Source organism: Pagrus major, chromosome 3 (assembly GCF_040436345.1).
Source record: "Pagrus major chromosome 3, Pma_NU_1.0".
NCBI classification, from domain to species: Eukaryota; Metazoa; Chordata; class Actinopteri; order Spariformes; family Sparidae; genus Pagrus; species Pagrus major.
This window is the reverse complement of record NC_133217.1, coordinates 5,847,733-5,871,107: the sequence shown is the minus strand read 5'-3', so window position 1 is coordinate 5,871,107 and position 23,375 is coordinate 5,847,733. Positions and strand designations below refer to the sequence as shown.

The following is a 23,375-nucleotide window of genomic DNA, read 5'->3' as shown; positions in this document are numbered from 1 at the left end:
TCAAACAAAGATGGCAAACATTCTGTGTTTCCGGCTTCTCAAATGTGAGGATTTGCTGCTTTTTTAAAAATGTTTTATATAATTTTAAATGGACTATCTTCTCTTTGAGACTGTCGGTGAGATAAAACAAACAGCTTGAATAACATCACCTTGCACCTTAGGAAACTGTGTCTGACATCTTATAGATCCTGATTAATCAATAAATCGAGATAAAAGCGACAGATTAGTTGTAGTCCCAGCCCAAAATACATGCATATCTGTATGTGTACAAGAGTCGCCCATGTGTCACCCTTTCATGTAGTCTCTCTCTCGCTCTAATCTCTACTCCTCACTCCCTCCCTCCCTCTTTATCTCTCCCACACTCCCCCTCTCTGCCCTTCTCACTGAAACAACCTCCCACCCTCTCCCTCCCTCTCCCTCTAACTCTCCTCTCTCTCGTTCTCTTTCGCTGCTTGTAAGCGGTCTCTGGGCGTGCAGCCAGCTGGCGTGTGTGTGTTTTTTGAATGAATACCTGATGAAGTTGGCCGAGCGAACCGTGGGAGGGGCCCTGTGTGTGTGTGTGTGTGTGTGTGTGTGTGTGTGTGTGTGTGTGTAGGGCAGACAGTGTGAGAGCTCTGGCTTGCATTCAGCCCCTTGCATAATACACGTTGGAGCTCTGCATGCGGGACTCCCTCCCTGTGGGCGTGTGCAAGTGTGTGCTACCAATTTTGTGTGTGTGTGTGTGTGTGTGTGTGAGATCACCTGAGTGCTGTGCATCAGCGGTAGTGAGGGAGCTTCCTGCCTCGCTGTCAAGATTTAGGAGAGGACTTTTGGCCGTGTGTGAGTGTGTGTGTGTGTGTTTGGTTGTGGGGGGGGTGGGTGAGAAAGGCAGGGAGCAGTTTGTAGCACAAGTACCCTGAATCTGCTCGGGATTTTCAGCTCGAGGAGGAGAGAGGGAGACAGACAGAGAGAGAGAGAGAGGGAGAGAGAGAGAGAGACTCAGGGTGCCGTACAAGGGACACGGCAGAAGAGAGAGAGGAGGAGAAGTTAAGGGAGGAGAGGAATGAGAGGGGGAGAGGGAGCATGCTGCAGAAGTGGGCTACTCCTGCTACCCTGGTAAGTACACTTCACGCAGTTTTGCGCTCGCTCTGAATGAAGTGTGTGTGCGGGGAAGAGAGAGAGAGAGGGAGTCGGCGTGCGTGTGTGTGTCCCGAATGCTTTTCTTGTTGTATCACAGTATGTCGTTTGTTAGTGCGTACTGCGTCTGCCCTAGTTTTTCCTCTACAATCGTCGTCACTTGTTTCTCCCGTTCCTCCTGAAGTGTATCCCCTCTCTGCCTCTTTGCTCTCTCTTCTCTTCACACATTTCTCTCATTCCTCTCTTCCCATTGGCTCTTTTCTTTCTCAGGCTCTCCCTGACTGTGTGTCTGTGTGTCTACCCCCCCTCTCTACCCTCCCCCTCAACCCGCCCCAACCTCAGGGTTGTCGAGGGGTGAGAAAGTGCAAGTCATGCAACGCTGCCTAAGTGTTTGTTTTCTGAAAGAGACTCTCTCTTTTTTCTCACAGTCGTTTGTTTCTCTCCATCTCTGTCTCTCTTTGTTTGTGTAACTCTTAGCTCTTGCTTCTCTTTTTCTTCCCTCACCCTCCCTCCCTCCCGTTTCCCTTCCCCTTGCTTCTCTAACTCTCTGTCTCCATCTGTCCTCCATTACTCCCTCACTATCTGACCATACTCCCGTGTGTGTGTGTGTGTGTGTTTGTTGTTGTTTGTGTGTAATCACTAGTGGAGAGTGGCAGCCTTGTCAGAGTTCCCAGTCTGGCGAAGGGCCCTGTGACGTGCATGCGCGTGTATGCACATATGCAAACACACACCCACACTAATGAAGAAGCACATAGGCGGAGAGCTACAGAGGGACGTAGAGGAAGAAATAGAGAAGTGGAGAGAGACAGAGAAGTATAAGCCTGCAGCAACACTGTACTTTCCAGCTGGACTATATTTAGCAGTGAGATAACACATCACGTTGGACTTATCCCTTTGATCATGATTATGATTATGACTGGGCAATCATGCACACACACTTCCACACACATACACACACACACACTCAAATACAACAGACATATGTAGCCCATACACATCCGTTTTTGTGCCCCCAGCGACAGTGACAGCCATGGCCGGAGGCATTATGTTTTCAGGTTGTCCGTCCGATTATTGTGAACGCGATATCTCAAGAACGCCTTCAGGGGATTTCTTTAAATTTGGCACGAACTTCATCTTGGACTCAAAGCTGGACTGATTAGATTTTGGTGGTCAAAGGTCAAGGCAACTGTGACCCGCAGAACAGGTTTTTGGCCATAAGTGTCTAATAGATGATGGGTGAATAGGTGATGATATTTTACATCCAAAAGGTCAAAGGTCAACTTCTCCGTGACAGCATAATGTTGGGCAGAAACTCTGGCCATGAGTCAACGCCATAACTCAGGAGCAGAAAAGGAGATTGTGTTCATATTTAACATTTGGGCGGATACTTAATTGGTGACACTAATCTTGGGTGTCCACCTTTAAACTTTGGTGATTGCAGAGATCTCTTCTGCTGTCAGGTTGATCCTGTGTGAAGTATCCATGTAGCTTCTTTGTGTTCTTTATTGGCCAAGCATGTGAACACATACAAAGATTTTTACAGTTTTTTGTTTCTCTTAATGAACTTACACACTAATAGACAGCAGACCACTGTACTAAGAGTATACTGTATGAAGGCCCTTGGGTCAGATACAACAAACTCCTTAAATATATGTACTTTAAATATGTCACAAAGTTGAAAAGGACCGATATCTTTGAAACTGATAAGTCTGGGTCTTTGAATCTCTATTATTACATTTTGTAACTGTTGGAAATGACCATAACGACAATATTGTTGGCCATACTATTGTAGCACTCTCGCCATAACCACAAAGCATTACTGCTTGAGTAAACTAAAAGGATTGATAAATTATAGATTGTCATATAATTTAAACGCAGCAATTAGAGTGTATGTGGTTTGATGTGTATTACTGTAACATGTTTTTTTTTATACATAATTGATACATGAAAGATCAGTTTAATCTCCCTGCAGGGTTTTAAACATCAGTATGAGTACTTTACATTTATCTATAAATCCATGTTTTTTCCTGATTGTTTACATGTGAAAGAAAGAAAAAGAAGTTTACTATATGTACCTGTGTGTGGGTGTGTGTGAATGTAATAAAAGGGTGACATAAAGCCTACACACACCTTCTCTGTTTTGACCGTAGAAGGACAATAGTATCACGCACGAGTGAATGATTCAGGTTACTGACTCACACACACACACAGACTTGGTGAGGTGGATCATTGTGTTTGTGAATGTGTTTGTGTGTGTGGGAGACTAAAGCACATGGAGGACAGACGGCTTGGGTTACAGGTCATCTGATATCCACACACATTCACTCACTCACACACACACACACTCACACACTCACACACACACACACACACACACTCACTCACACACAGGCACGTACACGCTGCAAACTCAGCAAGATTCAGGTGACATAGCTTTTTAGTGAATGTGTGTTTGAGTGTCAGTTTCAGTGAAGCAATGCTCTCTCCCTTTTTGCAATGTAGGTCAGTTGAGCTCGCCTCTCTTTCTCTCTCCCATGTGACTTTTTCCTCACTCTCAAACCCCCATTCTCTCTTCTTCCTCACTGTCCTGCCCTTTCTTTATCCCTCCCTCAAGCCCCTTTGTCGATTCCTCCTCTTCACTAATTGTTGCTGCTGCGTTTCTTTTCTTCGAAATACCAAAGTTACTCAGCCCCCGTGTGCTGGAAGGGTTAATAAAGAGGGAATGTAGCCCTCAGTGGAGTCTCAGCTGAGGAGTTCAGAGCGAGATTGAGTCTTATTCTGTGAGTTCACTCCCTCTTCTCCGTCACTCTCAGTACAGTCTTTTTCTATTCTTTCTTTCTTTTTTACTCTCCGACACGAACTAAAAGAAAAAGGACCCAAGCCAAACTCAATAATTGTATGTATGTATCTCCCCTTTTGCTCCGGCAGTATTTTTGTTAATTGTGCTCTAATTACTCAGTAAACTCAGTAGACTCAGTACTCAGTGGAATGCATAACTCCACCAAGACCCAACAGTCCCCTTTAATTCGTTCAAGCCTAATCCAATATAAAATAAAAAATATTTAAATCTGCTAGATCCAGATTTTTATTTGGGTCCGCATCAAATCGTACTGAGTCATAGATGCCAGCCACCTAAGTACACCAGATTTACCTCGTCAAGATTCATTCCCTGAGAAATTAACAAAATCGTTCAACAATGCAATGTTAAAGAAAATGATCGACCGGATCTGCCCCAAAAGTTAATGGGTACTTTTCTGGTTTTTGTGTAAATCCATTCAGTAGTTCATGTGTAATCCTGACAAACCAGCCAACCAACAAACCAACATAACTTCCTTGGTGGAGGTAATTATTGGAGAATGTTTGCTTCTTTCACTTTTTTCTTATCAGTGTTGCTTCCATTCACAGCAAACAGCTGTTCTAAAATCCCACTGTAGCTGACTGCCCAGCACCAAACAGCTGGCAGAAAAATAAGCCACTAAAACGTCATATATTTCCTTCAGGAGTTGGTGTTGTAACAGGGTGAATGGTGTCTCTGTCTCTTGTTTCTGCACTGTGTAACTTCAGTGAGAGGGTTTTCTTCAACATACAAGTTTTCAACACTTAACATTGTCATGACGTAATGAGTTTTGTTTGTTAGCACCTACATTACGTCTGACAAGTTGTTACAGATATGTATGACAGTGGTGTTGCACTGAGAAACTGCAGAGGGCGCCAAATCGCACAAAATGCCAATATCTACATAATGTTGCTTTAAAGCTTAAGTTCCTATATATTGTATCATTTGAGGTTCTCATTGTAAAACTCACCAGCCAAGCACGATGACAAAACACTTTTCTTCTAGTAGTTGTCAGTAGGTGATTTGTAAATTTTTATTTGGTGATGGCTATAAAAACTCTACCTGTACTCATGTCTACTCTAAGATAATATGTTACAGGGGTGACTTGGTGCTTGTGTGTATTTCCAGCAGCACAAACACATCTAAATGACCATAGAAATATAACAGTAATATGATAAGTAGAGTTATTGTAGAGGCAGCAGTGAGTCTCTGTGAGCCTCTTGCGCTCCACGTTTCTACTCGTCACTTTGATCATGAAGGTGACACTACACTATAGGCTACAATATAATATAGTATTGTACCTATAGTACACACATACTGCATGTAACAGTAGTACAATACATCCCATTGCACAACACATATAATATGTGTACCAGGAGAATATTCCTCCTGGTGCTCCCAGAAACCTTTTTCACATGCCAGAGTTATAGAAATGACGCTCTGAAGATAAAAGCTCTCATAGATGGCAGCATGAAGAGATCTGCGGCTGAACGTACACTGTCGGTGTTTGATGTGACAGCTGATATGAAATGTCTCTAATCTGAGAGCTCTCAGACACATAATACTCCTCTTATCTCAAAGTTTTCATTTGAGCAAGAGCTTGTTGAATTTCCATCTATACTATTTCATGACAAGGCACAGACAGTACAGTTATTGAGATGTAGTACAGTAGAGAGACACGGTGGAGATTAATGTGAGACAAGAGGCAGAGACATTAGGAGACAGACGATTAAGAACATAAAACCATTAGATGGAAGAATGATAATTGAGAACAGAGTTATGAAGAAGGAGAAGTGGGCCGGCTGAGGCAGGAGAGGAGTCGAGTGGAGGTAGAGTGAAGGAGGGAGAGGCGGAGAAGATTGCATCTCAGTGCTAAAACCTCACCGATCAACAGTACCTCTCAGTACACCTCTGAGTCATTCCTGCTTGATTGAACAGATGGTGCGTGCTTGAGAATGTGTGCGTTCACTACCACTGTATATGTGTGTGTATTTGTGTGTGTGTGCGCACGGGTGCTCTTGTACTATATGTGCATGTGAATTTGCATGTGTGTTTACTCCTACGCCTGTCTCTGCAGTTGTGTATAGTAGCACTGCGACACTTCTTAAATCACAGGAATCTGCTTGAGATGCAAGATGTCCCTCGTCCTAAAGAACACACACACACAGACACACACTAACACACACACACTAACACACAGTGGGTGCACTTAGTATAACTCTGCAGGAATTATCAAATGAGTCTCAGGAGGTCTGGAAGACGTTGACCCCGTCATTCTGGTTCAAGGATTAAATCTTTTGTGGCTTTGCATCTACAGAGATCAGACAGTCAGAGTCATCTCCAATAAAAGAGGCAGTGTTATGAGGTCTAGTCTGAGTTCAGTTAGCAACAATTGCAGTCTTATATTCACTGACGTTACCAAACCAAAGTGTTCCATTCTGCTCCAAGTCTACAGACTCTCAGTATTTCCAAATGTGCAATAATAAGTGCTTCAATCTTGAGAAAGTTTGCCGACATCAGTACATGATGTCGCGCAATCTTTGAGGTTTTCATTCAAACCAAGCACAATTCCATTTTATTAGAGGATTGATACTGTACAGATATAAGATATCATGAAATAAACCTGGATGAAGGTGAATTTCCACATTGTCCAGTCCATCATTGTACATTTGGATGATGTTTAGGTATGCCTTCGATATTTAGTTCACAATAGAAACTATACGCTGGGACTTCACATGTTTTAGGTGATTGAGTACCTTTCAAATGTCTGAAGAGTCTCAGGCCTTGTTCACATTGGTATCAACATGCATCTTGAGTGATCCGATCACACGCCCAAGACGCATTGAGATCCCATCACTCAGAGGTGTTCTGTGCTGCATGTGACCACATTCTTTTAGCACTGTGAATGCACATGTGTCATGGGCCACATTGAAGGACTGCCTACTCAACTGACGTCCTCCACGAAACAACAAGAAAAAGCATGCATAATGTACTACTCACTGTCTCATTTCTGTATTTGGGCTTTGTTAACCTGCCTATGTCAACAGCAGATGTTTGTGTCAACCAACCATTGAGCTAGTAACCACAATATCCCGAGACTCCATTTCAAATTGCGTGATTTTAAGAGTTGTTGTGCGAGGAGAAACTTAACAAACTTTGCGAAAACTAAACTAAGATGATTTTTCAAATTATTCAAGCCTTCTTGTAAATTCGGCATTAAATGCAAAACATTAAGTTGTTTCTTTCCTTGTAAAAATGTCAGTATGTCCAGTCATCGCTGTACCAGCCTGTCTGTTTTCATGTCTAAAGTGTTTTCACCATTTACATTAAGTTTATTAGAAGAAAGAAAGAAGACAACATTTTATGATGGTAAACATGTCACATTTCACAAATACAGTAAACAGTAACTAATTTATTTATTTATTTAATGTTTATTTAACAGGGACGATACATACAACATTGCCACAGAAAATGGGAAAATGTGATGCATAGCCTACTTTTTTGTTGTCCGTGGAGAAAGTCCCAAGACTCCCTTAAAAAATAATGATATAAAAATATAAAATAAAAATAGTAATACCAAATGTGAACAGCCTATATGTTCATGTTTGGCCTCTTAGTTGAGTCGGTTTATTTTTCTTTGATTGATTTGGTCTTATTGCAGTAATTCTTACATAAAACCCACTCAGGCCTAGGCAGAGTGAACTCACTGACTTTGCAAACTCTTAAATGAGGAACTAAAGTGACACACCTTGTATTGCAGTTGGCCTGCTGTTGCTGTAACAACAGCTTTGCTAGCTGCGCATTTTTTGTTTGTGGTGCATTGGTCAACTGATACTCTGCCCACTCTCAAGTGTGCAAATGTCTTTAAGTCTTGAAGTTGCACGTATACTTGAGCCGGTGTGTGTGTGTGTGTGTGTGTGCTGCATTTGTGCACTGGTTTGGAAAAGAGAGTGTGTGTTTGTGGGTGAAGTTGTGCTGTGTGTCAGGAAAAGAACATGTGTCAGCATAATTGAATATGCCCAGGTGTCAGTGTTTGAGTAAGCAAGATGGTATGTGCCTGTGTGTGTGTGTGTGTGTGTGTGTGTGTGGGTGAGTGTGTGTGGGTGAGTGTGTGTGTGTGGGTGGGTACATGTGCTTGACATGCTTGTACATTATTTATGAGATTCACACCAAGCCTTCTATCTTTTGCAGCAGGGGGTCTTCGCTAACAGATGGCACACACACATGTGGTGTGCACTCACACATACTTTATTGAGTACAGTACAGGCTTGTTATCAGAGGTCCAAGTACATCAGGTGCTGGAAACTTCTTCTACTATTATTAGTAGTGGTGCAAGCTTCTGGAAACCCATAGAAACTTTTTGGATTATTGATATTCTGCTTCAATTATTTTGCTTACCCACTGTTCAGGCACCAAAAATCACATCAGATAGCTGCATGGTGGCACTACAACAACTAATTTAAGAAACGCTCTAGAAGCCTGAGACTTTGATTTTGATCATTCATAAAGTTTTGTTTTTTTCCATTTCTACAGAGAGTGCAGTCACCAGTGACTTACGCACTCCATCCAAAATATAAATTCCTGCATGGAATTTCATTATTATTTCATTTCATTTTTGAGTATGTATGACATATTTAATAACTTTCATTATCCATGAATTAATTCATGACAAAATTGAATGCACATTTTTACATACCAGCTCGCTGTTCAGCCCATTTACAAGGAGATACTGCAGATTATAAGTTGACCTCCTGAATCTATTGCTGGAGGGCATCATTTCATCAGCTCATGGCCTCTAATCATCCTTCAAAATAGCCTGAAGTCCCTTCAAACACACTTAGTTCTTGCACACATCTTTGCTCTCCTCAGTTTTTTGTTGCAGAGCATCTGCAGTTTGCTGGCTCATGGTCTCTTTGTCGACCTTCATGGCAGTGAATGTATAGCTCGAGAGTTTCTCCTCCTTGATTGTGCTCCTGAATATCTTGGTACATCTTTGGCTCCCATATGCCTCGTTTTTCATTTACGTGTCTTGTGTTTTCTATGTTCGTGTCCATATCACACAGTCCCAGAACTGAATTTGAAACAGGTTACAAAACCTGATCTAGGCTACTTTAAGGTGCTATGTTGTGATTAATTAATGGTACAACCAAACAGTAAGGAAATGTTAATTTACATTTACACTGAAAACGTAAAGGGGCTCTGTAGAACTTTTGTTTCATGCTGGAAGTCGTTTGTTAATGTTAGCAGACTAACGTTCGCTACTGTTGGGGACCAATGGTCAGCAAGTAATTTTTCTATTATTTTGTTTTGCTTGAGAGTGTCTTTGTGGCACTGTACCCCAGACCAGGCAAACTTGCTGTATGATGAGGTGCACTGGGTAGCTTGGTGTGTCAGCTTTTTCAAATTTTTCATTGAAAAACAATTAGCTGATGCACTCGTGCAGTGCTGGGAAATATAACTGGCCTTAAATTTGTATGTATTTATCTAATCATCTGTGTGAGATTCACACCTTCTCCTAACAGTCTGCCTGTCTCTCTCTTCCGCAGGATTGTGCTGGGTGTCAGCAGGCTTGCTTTTGCAGGGAAATGATTCCGCATGAAGTGCGACGCACTCGGCCCCCCGTCGTCCTCGGCGGCAGCAGCAGGTGTGACGTCGTGACACTCTCCCCTACCACACTGAGCTCACCCTTCAGGCGCTAAAGACCCCTGGACCAAACAGATCGCCCTACCCCCTCCCCTCTAACCACCCCTCCATATCTTCATCTCCATCTTAAATCCTTCCTCACCTGCTTGTTAGGGTCTGGATTTGCTTTGAAATCAAGACAAAGACCTGATTCATCGGCCTTGGGTGAACTGGACAAAAAGTGAAAAGATTGGGAAAGTTAATTTGTAGCTAATTAAAGTAAGACAAGGGACAGCTTATCAAAAGTGAGAAAAAGAGAAAAGAAAGTGAAATAGAAAGTCAGAGAGAGAGAGAGAACAAAAGGAAAGGAAAAGCTATAGAAGTCCAGTAAAGGTAACGCAAGTACAGTTGAGGGACGTGAGGCGAAGTCAGCATGAAGTCCAACCACGAACGCAGTAATGAATGTCTGCCCCCAAAGAAGAGGGAGATCCCCTCATGTACGTTACCATCTGAAATCCGCTCACCCATCATGCCACCTGCCTCTGACAGCCAGCGCACAGAGAACATGGCCTGGCTCGCCAGTGTGGCCGGTGGGAATGAGAGTGGCATGGGCGGCCATCGTAGCTCCAGTCAGTCTGACGGGCCCCAGTACAAATCCATCTTCTCCACATCAGACCCTTCATCCTCCTCCTCCTCACTGAGGCTAGTCTCATCTCTTCCCACAGTGTATACGTCCCCCCTGTCACAGTCCACAGTTGGAGGAACTGTCCATTACACCCAACTGCCACCCAACCTGCAGTTTATAGCCTCACCCTACACTGCCCCATACACAGGCTACATCTCCCCTCAACTGCTTCCACCCCCTCCTCCACCTCCACCCCTCTCCTCCTCCTCTTTGGCCGCACAGAGACCCTCACACACAGAGACAGTCTGTGCTCCTTCACATGCCTCCAAACATGACCAGCAGAGAGCATCCATAGAGCGTACCTCCATGCCTCCACCCCCAACAGATCTCGCCCCTCACCATGTTCAAATGTCAACCTCCCCACGGACTGTGCCGTCGCCTCATCACCAAGGAGGCGTTCACCTTCCTCACCAGTCACTGCATCACCACCACACTTTGGGACATGGGATGTCCCAGGTTGTGGTGCAGTATTCGGACGGACACACAAGGAAAGAGGAAGTGAACTCCAGACCCAGAGAGCTCCACAATGGAGAGCTGGAAAGGGGCCGGCGGTATGGGGCGTCCCCAGAGTCCAACCTCTCTAAGCATGGGAGCAAATCACGAGACATCACTTCTTCTTTGTCCTCCTACGAGGCCCGCCAGCTGGTTATGCCATCAGAGTACTCTACTCATGATCACTCAGGGCTGAGAACCTCAGTCATGCTTATGCCCAACAGTCATGGAGACCACCAGATGGTACCACCTAGAGCCAGCCCTGAGAAGCTGACAACGTCTGCCCCCACACACCTGGAGAAAGGTGGCATCATCCTGGGCAAGCCTGTCAATCGCACACCCTCCTCCTCCAACACCACCTCCTCTTTCACTTTTCCACCCCCTTTAAGTGTCAACAGCCTGAAAGCTGCTGTCAGCACACTGTCACCCCAGACCGTTATCCAGACCACCCACAACGCTACAGAGTCACTGTCAATGGGGCTTCCCTCCACCAGTATCTACCCACAGCCGCCTATCATTGGTTACATCGCAGGGGGCAATGGGAGCCAGCATACACCAATCAGCTACCACACCAGCCTACAGCAACACTTACTCATTCCTGGCGCCCAACCGGTCATTATCCCTGTTAGTGGAGGTGGAGTAACTACATTGGAACCTGTAACCTCCAACATAACTTCATCCACCCAAGCAACAACGTTTCCTACCACACTCCCACACACATATATCGCTGCCACTGCCCCCAAAGGAGAGACTCTGGAAACCTCCACCGGCTCGTATCACCAGGCCGCTTCAGGTGCAGTGGTCCAAGCCCAGCTTCATCTGCCCATTGTTCCTGCTCCACCAGGGTTGGTTGCTCCTTCTGCCCCTCCTCCCCCATCCAGTACGGTGGCGCCCCCCTCACTCCCCCCATATTTCATCAAGGGCTCCATCATCCAGCTGGCCGATGGGGAGCTGAAACGCGTGGAGGACCTGAAGACAGAGGACTTTATCCAGAGTGCTGAGATCAGCAGTGAGCTGAAGATCGACTCGTCCACGGTGGAGCGCATTGAAGGGAGCCACACCTCACCCAACTTCGCTGTGGTTCAGTTTTCTGTTGGTGAACACCGTGCACAGGTGAGAGACAGGGAGCAACCTTTACTAAAGGATAGTAACTTTGCTCTCTCACAGAAGTTAGATTGATACCACTCTTGTGTCTGTGCATTAACAATGGAGCTAATCAGCAATTAGCTTAGCTTAGCATGAACAGCAGAGCCTGGCTATGTTCAGAGTTGGGAAATATGACTACTAGCTTGTCTTGAACCGGATTTAATCATGTTTGTTCAATCCTTACCCAAATCAAAGTGTTTATACTGTCCTCGCAATGAGTGGCCTTTAGCTAACAATGTGAAGTCCTTCAATAAACACAAGTGTAACTTTCTAGAATTATCATACTTTTTACTGCAACAAAAGTACAAATGGTAAACAGGAATCAGAACATAAGCAAAACACATAACGCAGGCACAATTTAAGGTTACAACTCGCAGAAACAGAAAATGCTGAGTCACAGTGCTAACCACCTTCCTCGCAGCTGTGTTAGCTATCAGTAACAAAATATAAATGTGTTTTTAAGCAAAACACGATAAACTAACTATATCTATGTTCTTAGCATCCAAAAAGTGATAAACAAAATACTTGTACAATGTACTGAGATAAACTGCAGCAGGAGAAGCAGTAGCACTCTGCTCTCCACCATGCCTCATTAACTATAACTCTGCTGCAGCTGAACAACCAGTAGGGGGCACTACAGTACTCTAAATTCAGCTGAACAGTTATACATGAACTAAACAGAAGGCAGAACAACGTTAAAACCACAAAATGTGGTATAACAGGTGTGCTTTGACTTCCCGGAGAACTTATTGTTACGTTTTGTTTTACAGATTAGCGATACATGTTAATTGTTCAACTTGTTAAACGTGCTAGTAGCCGTTTCCTCTGGCTTGCAGTCTTTATGCTAAGCTTAGCTAATTGACTGCCAGGGCCACGTCTATTGTTAATGCACAGACATGAGATTGGTTTCAGTTGTCTCTATTATAACTGTCTTATATATAGTATAAGAAAGTAAAACTAATCCTTAAATGCTTTTTCTGAGTGTGATTTTACAAAGATAATAAGTTTTCTTTGCGGAAGCTTCTATCAGGACCTATTATAGTTTTGCCAATTTAAAAGATTAGCTGGACAACAAAAGTTTAAGTGAGAACAATTTTTCATAATTGGTTAACTGTTTAAGTCCTCTATCAAGTTTTTTAACTGTTTTTTTACTGTATGTTTTCAGTCTTTTTAAACTACTTCCTAAAACCCTGAGCACAATGCGATGCCAAGCTAGTTCCCTAAGAAGGCTTTCATGTATACTCATGCTGGTGTTATTAATGTTGAATGACAAGTGTTGAGCTGCTCCCTTATTAATGACTCTATAATCATGAATCTCACAGGACTCTGCTATTCCTTCTGTGATTTAGTTCAATGTACTTGGATGGTTGTCATGTACATTCACATGTCATGTTGGCATGTTCTGATTACGGGCTGTATTCAAAGTTCAAAGATTCGACTGTTGGAGTCGACGCATCAGGTTTTCTTTCAAGTATTCAGTAAAGCCAGGAACATTAGTGCACTGATACAGTACCACATTTCTACTGCTCTATGTTATACTTTTTGAAGTATTTGTTCATTTCCTGTAAAATACCTAATGCATTGATTTAGAATAAGACTCAGGTTACAAGCCCCCAGATAATGTTTTGTACTCTGACATTGAACTCTCCCTCTTAAAACTTCGATCTCTCAGTAATCTCCTAACATCTAATACTATGCTACAATTTATCCTTCTATTTTCTGCCTCTGGTTCTCCCGAACTCCTTGAAACACACTTGCACACACTCACACACTCACACTTGCAGCCCTCACTGTCTTTGAGGGTGTGCGTTAAAGCCAGTTAATCTATTTCATCTGTCCACGCTGTGACTCGTCCACCCACACAGCACATCTCTAACCATCTCTCCCGCCCCCGGCTGCTCTTTGATACTGTACCCCACAAAAGCTGACAATCTTTCAAAGACTTATCTTTCTCTCTTGTACTCCATCAGTGGCTCTTCTTACTTTTTTTTTTTTTTTCCTTCCCTGAGAGGTGGTAGCAGCTTTGAGTCCACACTCAGAGGACTCACTCGGAGAAGTCAAAAATTATATAATACGGGAGGGAAAATATTGCCTGACGTTTGCTTTGAGAGGGTGTTTGATACATCTTACACTTGTATCGTTCTTGACATTGTTCTCTTTCACACTCACTTCCTCACTCCTCTTCTTGTTCAACCCACCCTCCCTTTGTAATCTCGCCTTTTCATCTCCATGTCAGTAACTTTCTCCACTCCCACCTTCTCATTCTCTCTGCGATATTTCAGTTATTCCTTCACTTCATCTTCTTTCTGTTCAGGTTTATTTCTCTCCACCAGTCATATCTCACAGCATTCACTGAAGCAATCTCTTCATTCTGTCATACATACAAATGATAATGCAGGTTACAGTACAGAATTTAATCCAGAATTCAGACAGAAGAATTTATTCCAAGTTGGAAAAAATATTTCCTTTCTAAAAGCTATGCCACAAACATCCAGCTGTGCCTCTAACAACCCCATCAGAGTTATTACATAATTGTAATGCTGATTTTAAGGATGTTACAAAATGTCTTTTCATTCAGCTAAATTTAGACAAAACTAACATCCTTGTCGCTTTTGACAAGCAGTCATCTCTCTGTCCTTAAACATGAACATGAACACACGCTTCTCTGCCAAAGTTAGAACAGTTTTGAGTTTCTGACATGAGAGATTTCTGCATGTTTTGTGGGGAAGAATGTGCTTCAATGCAGAGCTGGGAAGTAATGAACTATACTAACTATGAAAATACTTTGTTACTGTACTCAAGTAGATTTTGAGTATTTAACTTTTTACTTTTTACTCCCTACATTTAACACAAATAGCTGTACTTTCTACTTCTTACATTTTCAAAACAGGCTTCAAAACAGACATCTCGCTGTCCAATAAGTGCCGGCAATATTTGAACCAGAATGTGCTGATAGTTGGTCAGTTGATCTAACCACAGTCCTGATGAAGCAGATAAGCTTAATTTTTTCAGTGTTATTTTTGAGTCTGTTTAGGGGCTTTAGAGTACAGATGTGTCTTTGTGTTGATATGTTTTTCCACCATTCCCTCTCCTTCAGGTGAGTGTCGAGGTGTTGGTTGAGTACCCCTTCTTCGTCTTTGGCCAAGGCTGGTCTTCATGCTGCCCTGACCGGACCACCCAGCTTCTGGAGCTGCCTTGCACCAAGCTTTCTGTGGGTGATGTTTGTATTTCACTCACCCTCAAGAACCTGAGGAATGGCTCTCTTAAGAAGACTCAGCCCCTGGAGCTGGCCACCCCTGCGTCTGTCCCAGCCTCCAGCCACCTCAAACCCCACAGAGCTGTCTCAGACACTCCCCAAAGCTGCAGTGGAGGAGGCTCCAGGCACAGCGAGCGGGAAAACGGCATCAGCCAGCGAGGGGAAGGTGGAAGTGGGAATGGAAGGGGCAACAATGTGGAAAATGGAGATCTCATGTTTGGGGAAAGAGTTTCTAAAGGTCAGGTGGTCAACAGCGCAGAAGCTGGCTCCAGTAAGCCATCAGGGGGTAGAAAGAGGAGATGGTCTGCCCCTGAAGGTCGAAAAGTAGAAAAATCAGAGGAGGAGCCGCCCTTGACCCTGCCCAAACCTTCCTTCATCCCTCATGAGGTGAAAGTCAGTATTGAGGGAAGGTCGAATATTGGCAAGTGAAGGCTAGCAGGATTGTTAAATAACCATTGGGATCTGGAAGAAAAAACATAAAAGGATTCTACAAAAAAACATGAATGCCCACATTAATGTTTCATTTGTCTTGATTTTAAAGTTTTGTTTCTGTTTTTATTTTTCTATCTTGAATACTGTACTGTAGAGGTAAACTTACCCTACATGGTATCACCTTACATAAAGTCCATGTAGTTTATAACACATTTTTTTTTATAGATGGATTTGATATCACACAAGCAATCAGTGCCGTTTTGGTGGTTTTCATGAGATGACTTATGGTGAGGGATTTGTGGAGTGTGCTAAATGTTAATTGGTGGCTGTGTGGCCCACGGTAGCAATGCTTGATGGCTCTACTTGGCTGGCAGTACACATTATGTAAATTGTAAATTGAATCAGCTCACAGTTAGCTTCCTGACAGTGATTTCTCTCCCTGTGCTCAGCAAGAGATGCTGTCCGGATGAAAACACTTATTCACCAACTCTTGCCAAGCCAGTGGTTTTACACAGTGAGCCACGGGGGCAATAGAACATCAGCTGATCCTGAGCATGGAGGATTTGTGGCTAAATCATGAAATGTTTCATTAGCGGAATCAGTATTGGAGTTGAAAAATCCTCCATCTCTTATAAACGTACTATGTGCTATTCACAGTGTCATCAGGGTGTGCCAGGCCTGACCAGTGATGTCATCAAGTGGTGCCAGTTGACTGTATATAAAGATGGACGACATAGACCATATTCACACGACAGCCATTTTCCTCTGATGTCACACTCAGGGTGGGAAGCTCAAATGTCAGCTGCTGTTTTTGTAGGGAATCTGACAAATTGTTATCATTTATTGCCTCCTGATTACTAATAGACTGAAAATCTGGAGGAACATGGGGCCATATTTCAAGGTACAATAACATATTTGATAACTCATTGACATTAGCTTCTGTCAGCTACCTCCTTGCTAACCACACTGTTTTGTAGTATAACAATACAACAGGAAAGACGTAAATTAATTCCAAAATATCACATGTAATCAAACGGTAGTGCTAGCTAGGAAGTGGTTGAATGCTATCGTTAACTAACAGCTGTTAAAATGGGTTGTTTTACCTTGAAATATAGCCTGATGTCCCTGATGTACACTCTGCATCATCTTTTCAGTTGATGATCAATCACGAAGAAGCGAAATGATCATTTGTAAGATTCCCGAAGAGACTTGCAACCCAGAAAACAGCAGCACAACATTATCCCAGGATTTGGGCTTCCCACCCTGAGTGTGACATCAGAGGAAAATGGCTGCCCTGTTAATATGGTCTCTGACAGCTCACCAAAGGTGAAGCCAAAACATTCAGAGCGCCCCCTGGTGGCCAGCTGCAGTATAGGTTAAAAAAAAAAATCCCAACCCCTCCATGTTAGCCAATGGGACAAGGTCCAAACTAAAAACTCAAAATATGTCTCAGATAAATGGTTAACACACCAAGTGAGGGATAACACAGACTCCAAAGTTTGGTTTTAATTAGTTATTTCATGGCATAAAAAGGTGATGACAGCTCTACCGCCCCATCACTACTGCGCAGTCGTCCATCTTTATATACGTCAATGGTAGTGCCAGTGTGCCACACAATAGAGAGGGAACAAAACTTACTCTGTTCAGTTTGATGACGGTGGAGTCTTTACTTTCATCTTCAGCATTTTAATTTTCTTTCTTTCTTTTTTTCTTTCTTTTTTTTTTGAACCCCACGTCTTCTATCTCACCAGATAGTTGTTTTCAATGATTGTCAAAAACCTTAATCAGGGGTCATTTAGTCCTAGATGGAACCTCGGTGGGTCAATGTTAATGTATAGATGTGAGATACCCTAACCTAACACATACAAGTGCAAACACACTGGGTTGGCGAACTTCACTTTAAAAGAAATGTTAAGAGGAAGACTTCATACAATGAATACAATCATTTTTTGATGAATTTCTTTATATTTTTTTACAGAGAGAGGCTGTGTGAGAGGAACCGAGAGAGTCTTGCATGTCAGTTCTGAGAGGGTCAGGATGTTTCAAAGCACTTAACACACCTGTCACACTCACCATACAGCCGACAAAAAAATTTGTTGTCTCTGTTTTTAAGCAGTACTGTATGTTCTTTTTAGACTTTTTAAATTTAGACGAGGGTGGAAAGTAGCAGCAGCACTTTGGAAAGGTGAAGCTTTTGGAAAAGTGAAGGGGTCGTGGGAGCGGATGTGCCATGGGATCACAAAGAAAGGGATGGTTGTTATTGGAGAAAATTCCAGTCAGTAGATGGTTAGAGAAAAAAATAATGGCGACAAAAGGAATTAGAAATATCATGGGTTTTCAGCATGTGCGCTTGTATAGCCGGCGAACCATGCAAAAGTTAGGGGAAAAGTATTGGAATGTGTTTTGAAAGTTTGAGATCTGGCATAAGAATTAACAAGGAAAAAGGCTTTGAAATATCCCAATGATGTTTTGAAGGGTGTCATATATTTGTAATGTAAGTGTGCGTGTGCTAGAGTGTGCATGATGCTGGTCTGTGTCTGTCCATACACACACACATGCTTACACAAACACAAAACAGTACAGACCTTCCCTGAAACTCGATGACCTATAACATGTACTGTATTTGTTGATGAGCAGATGAATGATTTTGGTGCATATTGTCCCTCCTGCAAAGACACTAGTTGACTGACATTACAGTAAATGAATGCACACTGAGAACAGTACAGTTGCACAGAAAGTGCTCTGCGGTGTGTTTGTGTATGTGTGTGAGTTTGTGTATGATTGTATGTATACTGTGTATAGGAAAAGGATGTACTCATTTGATATATAGACAGTGCTAAATGTCCAGTGTTTCTACTTGGAGTCGTACTTAAGAGAATCTTGCAATTTGCACATCAGGAGGAGGGAGAAAGGTGGAGACGTAATATTTAACGGCCCTGTCCTGAAACGAGCCCTAGACCACGTAACACACTGGAGGAGACCAGGGTTTTTGTTCCTCAACAGGCACTAGAGGAAAAGTTTCTACATCAGCGCAGTTAAGGTCAAATTACATTTGAGTTTTTACGAACATAACCACAGCTGTAAAACAGAATTTTAACATGTGCCTGCCTACTGAATTTACTGACTTTAGTTAAAGATATACCAGTTGTAGTGTATGAAGAAAAGAAATTGAGACTTTTTTGGTCCACTTTTACTGCTCTTGAAACTAGGGTGTAGGGACTAGGGTTCAGCTAAGATGTAGCAGATACCTCAACAGATGTGCTTGCTTGGTTGTCCCAGTGATTCGAGCTTTGTATGCAAAGCTTCTCACAGGCTCTTTACTCGCATATGAAAGCCCAAGCTCTGTTCTTTTTTTCTCAGCTTTTTTTTTTTTGTAATGTGAAGTGTGTGCCACCTGATGATTATTGGATTACACTGCATATAAAAAAGACTGAAATAGAATTGAAATACACTGATATTTTTCAGTTTTTACATTTGAGTAAAAGGTCATTGAAATTGGCAGTTTTTAAAGGTCCCATGTCATGCTCATCTTCAAGGTTCACACTTTTGTTGAGGGCGTCTGTTAGGAAATGTTTTTAAAAAAGGCTGTAATGTTCAAAAATCATCGCACTAGTTTTCTCATACTGTCCGGCGCTGCAGCACCCGTCTTAAATGCTCCGTTTTATTGCCTGTCTCTTTAGTCAGAAATATTTGTACAGAGCTTTATAATAAGAAAAGACATGAAATTCAAACTGTCTACACAATGGGACCTTTAAATCTATCAGTGATGGTGGACACACATGGTCTGGGATTCATTATGTTCTGGTGCCATTCAGCGAATACATTTTCACAGTATGAGCATGGACAGTAGTAAGATTAGCATCTGCAGGTTACTGGCACAGTCGTGTTGTTAAGAAGGTGGAGAAGAGGTGGCGTCACGCAGGCATATCTGTTGAGCTTTCTACTCTGCCTCTGTATTAAGGTGTTGTTATATGGCAGGAATGTTTTTCAGTCAGCAGCGTCGTCGGTTGCCTCTAGAAGAAGAAGAAGAAGTGGTTCGGTCATATTTTCATCCCACTGGTTATATATATATCGGTTTAGCTGTGTGGGGCAACGCTGTTTCAGCAGGTGAGAGTTTACCAGGGTGATGGCAGGATGGATGTGTGCTCAGATGAATGAGGAATGGATGGATAGTTGGGCAGATGGATGGTGATGGTGAGTGAATGAGTAGACCCAATATGAGATTTGAAAATGCTTTATTTTTTATAATAAAACAGGGTTCCTCAGATCAACACCGCCACAGTAGTTTATTTTCATTTCTTCCTTTTCCTATTGAAACATCATCAACGTCAGTAGTAGGAATAGTGGTGTGTGTGTGTGTGTGTGTGTGTGTGTGTGTGTGTGTGTGTGCACGTGCATGTTTTGCAATCTGTGTGTTTTGCGGCTGTGTGTTTTGTAAATGTCTACTTTTTCCCCCCCCCAACCCCCTTTCCCAACGAATGAAAAATAAGGACGACATCTAAGCAGACGTAGTCAGGTTGATATCAAAAACATTTTTAGCCAAAGCCAAGTGACACTTTTGTTGCTTTGGTTACCTTAGAAAGCAATAGTTCGACAATATTCAGGCACTCTGCTCGTGTGTGAGTGGAACACACACACACACACACACACACACACACAGAGTCATTCCACTCAAGCTCTCTGCAATAAACATTTAATAATAATCCTCTAGCATTGCAACCAAAACAGCTCCTCCTTTCGTCCCACAGAGAAAATACGACTTACTGGAAAACATTTGTAGATGCTAATACTCCTGTTCCCCTTATCATAAAGTACATTTAAAGAGAAATTGCAGTCGCAACACCAGTTGCTAGTTTTTCAGGGAAGTGTCTCATATATGCAGTAACTGAACCCCCGAAACCTCCACTGTCCCAGCCGGTCAGAGCTCTGTTGTCACACTGCAGGTGTGTCTGTCCAGGTCTGTCTCGTTGCCACGACTCCCGTAGTGACCTCGTTAACTTCGTTTCAGGTACCCAATCATAGCCAGCCAGCCTCACAAGCACCTCTTCTTGAGGCGAAGCAATCGATTAACCCTCGACAACCGTTAGCTACCTTTCAGTGTGGCCTGGCCTGGGCCGCCATGCCCCCCCCACCCCCCCCCCCCCCCCCCCCCCCCCCCGACCCCCGACCTCTGGACATCACTTTTTGATATTCGGTCTCCTTTTCATGACTAGTGTATACAGGTCATTGTGTTTATACTTAAGTGGAAATGCATGCTCAATTATAGACTATGAAACAAAGCAATCTGAATTGTAGACACGTTGTGAATGCAGGAGAGGGAACGGCACATCATAGCAGCATTTTTTTGAGGGTTTGGTGTAGTTTTGATTTTGTTACGATGATCCCAAGTTGACCCTTTTTATCCCCTTAAATGTACCACAATGTGCAATACTTACATTTTGTCCCCCTTCGCTGTGCCAAGTGTATGTAGCATAGTCCTACTCCAGTGTCTCATCCTTGTTAATGGCTTGTGTATTTTACTGTCTGATGGTGTGTCTGTCACATCTTAGAGTCAGGATGTTTGTGAAGTGAAACAAAACCAACGAAGAGTTTGTCTCTTTCCCTTTTGTCCTTGCGGCCTTCCTCAATTTGAATGTGTGCGAGAGACTGTGTCACGTCTCCTTTGTGTGTGTGTGTGTGTGTGTCTGCAACATATGTCGTGTGTTCAAATGTGTATGAGCGTGTTTGAGTGTGTGAGGCAAGTGTGTGTGTGTGTGTGTGTGTGTGTGTTTAACGGAGTGTTATCTCCTCTAATTGTCTGTGAGATCGTAAACCCTGACCCTCCACGGTTCAAGGTGAGACCCACAGAAGAAAAAAAATAAACCTCATTGCTAGTGGGGACCACTTTTTTGTAAAAAAAAGCAACAAAAAAAACAAGAAAAGAAAAAAAACAACCAACCAACAGAGATGCACATGTAAGTAGATGTAAAAGACTTGATAATGTTTCAGCACTTTCTAATCCTAGGACGGGCTCGGTCTAACCCCTCTGTCTCAGACCGAGACCTTCCCTAGGGGGTAACATTCATTCAAAACAGACAGAGAGAATGAGAATGATTTTAAAAAAAGGGGGTGAATAAGGATGAAAAAGAGAGATGGTTCAGTTTAAGTTTTTGCACATCACCTTGCCGTAACCTTGTGTTTATCTGTCTGTGCTCCATCTCGCTTGGCGCCCGGCGCGTTCTTGGGTCCAACGGGCCGAGGTGTTAGGTGGTTCCTTGGTTCCTTTCTACTAGGAAAACCTTTTCTCATGGAATGCATCCCTTCTTTTGTTGGGTTTGTTTGGAATCTTTTCCACCGCACACCAGCCGGGCCAATGCCGTCTATTAGGTCCTGTTTTGTTCACATTTTGAGTTCTAATTCGGCGTTCGTAAGGAGTTTTCAAGGCACAGCTCCGTTTGGTGGCGCGGTGTGAAAACGGTGCGTACAAACCTTTTCGCTTTGTTTGCATTACCTTTGGTGCAGGAGCTTTTTTCTGTGTTTTTGGTCTCCTTGTAGCACTCAATATAATGTCAGGGGACTTGAAACTATGTAGAGAATGTGTCATTGTTGAGTTTTTATGACAAGCTTCCTCACTGGAGGAACACTGCTAATGTCGTCTTTTTTTTTTTTTTTTTTTAAATTGGCTTCTTGCACAATTTTACAAATAAAATGAATGTTGGTGTGTGAGCTTTGACTTTTCGATCAGAAAAATAAGGCATGTGTGCTCTTTGTTTCTTGATGTTTGTACTTTCATTTTGCAAAAAGGATGTGTTTTTGGCACTTTGTCGTGTTTTAAAAGTGAACAGAATTCGATCAGGATTCCTTTTTTTTCATTCTTTTTTTTTTTTTGTATGACGTCGTCAATGTCCATAGCGCTGGATAACCAACTCAGGCAGAAAGAAAAAAAAAAAAAAACTTGTAGTGGCCCACTAAACAGTTTAGTTTCACCCCAATCAATTTACATAGTGGGCTGTTTCATATGGGTTATAAGATATGTAAATTTATTACATATAATTTGAGATGATTAACAAATGTCATTATTGACAATTAACTATGAATTATTATTATGATATTCTGTGTATTATGCTGGAGATGGCTTGGATTACTCTTCAGTGTACTGAACGTCTTTGTTCTGCCTCTCTGTGCAAGGCGACAAACACTTCAGCAGGGGACAGGCTGTACGCTTCGTGACCTCTGACCCTGCCCACTGCCACGGATGGCTGGAGCTTATCTGTCAGCTGTGGCTCATTTGATTCCTCCCCTCTTCTGAACACTCAGCCCTGAGGCTAGCAACCAGTCGGTCTAGATGTTTTCTCTGCTAACCTGTGACACCAAGTACTGATATGAAACTTTTTGGCCCGTGCGACGGTGGCAGAGAAGCGGACATCAGCACAGACCTGCACGGACAGTCTGGCCTGCAGGGGGCCGCAGCAGTTCCCAGCCAACTTGTTTGTACTATATTGTACTCACCAAGTCCCTGTGTCTCACCACCCCTTTCCTCTATAGCAATGGAGAAACCTTGTCGGTGTATGTATTTGACAACTGTACAAATGCACCTCTTTGAAAAAGAAAATGAAACCTTGACATATCTGGAATAAACGTGCGTCTTGTGTCTTTATTGAACGCCACATTTAAGACCTTATTAGCTGTGACATTTTCCCTGCTTTGATTTGACTCAGTGAAGAAATAGAGCTGGAAATGGCTCCCTCTAGTGTACAACAGGCTGCAAGACATCCCCATCACGTACAGTACGGTGGTTAAAACACCGATTT

At 42.9% G+C, this 23,375-nt stretch overlaps 1 protein-coding gene across 1 annotated transcript in view; it reads left to right on the top strand.

Annotated features, from left to right (window-relative positions):
* Positions 1–23,202, top strand: part of atxn1a (ataxin 1a) — a 98,532-nt gene extending 75,330 nt beyond the window's left edge. Inside the window, exons 4-5 of the mRNA XM_073462985.1 lie at positions 9,499–11,864; positions 14,995–23,202. Coding sequence (XP_073319086.1) covers positions 10,008–11,864; positions 14,995–15,582 — 2,445 coding nt within the window. The 5' untranslated portion in view covers positions 9,499–10,007 and the 3' untranslated portion in view covers positions 15,583–23,202. The remainder of the gene's footprint in view (positions 1–9,498; positions 11,865–14,994) is intronic.
* The last annotated feature ends 173 nt before the right edge of the window (positions 23,203–23,375 follow it).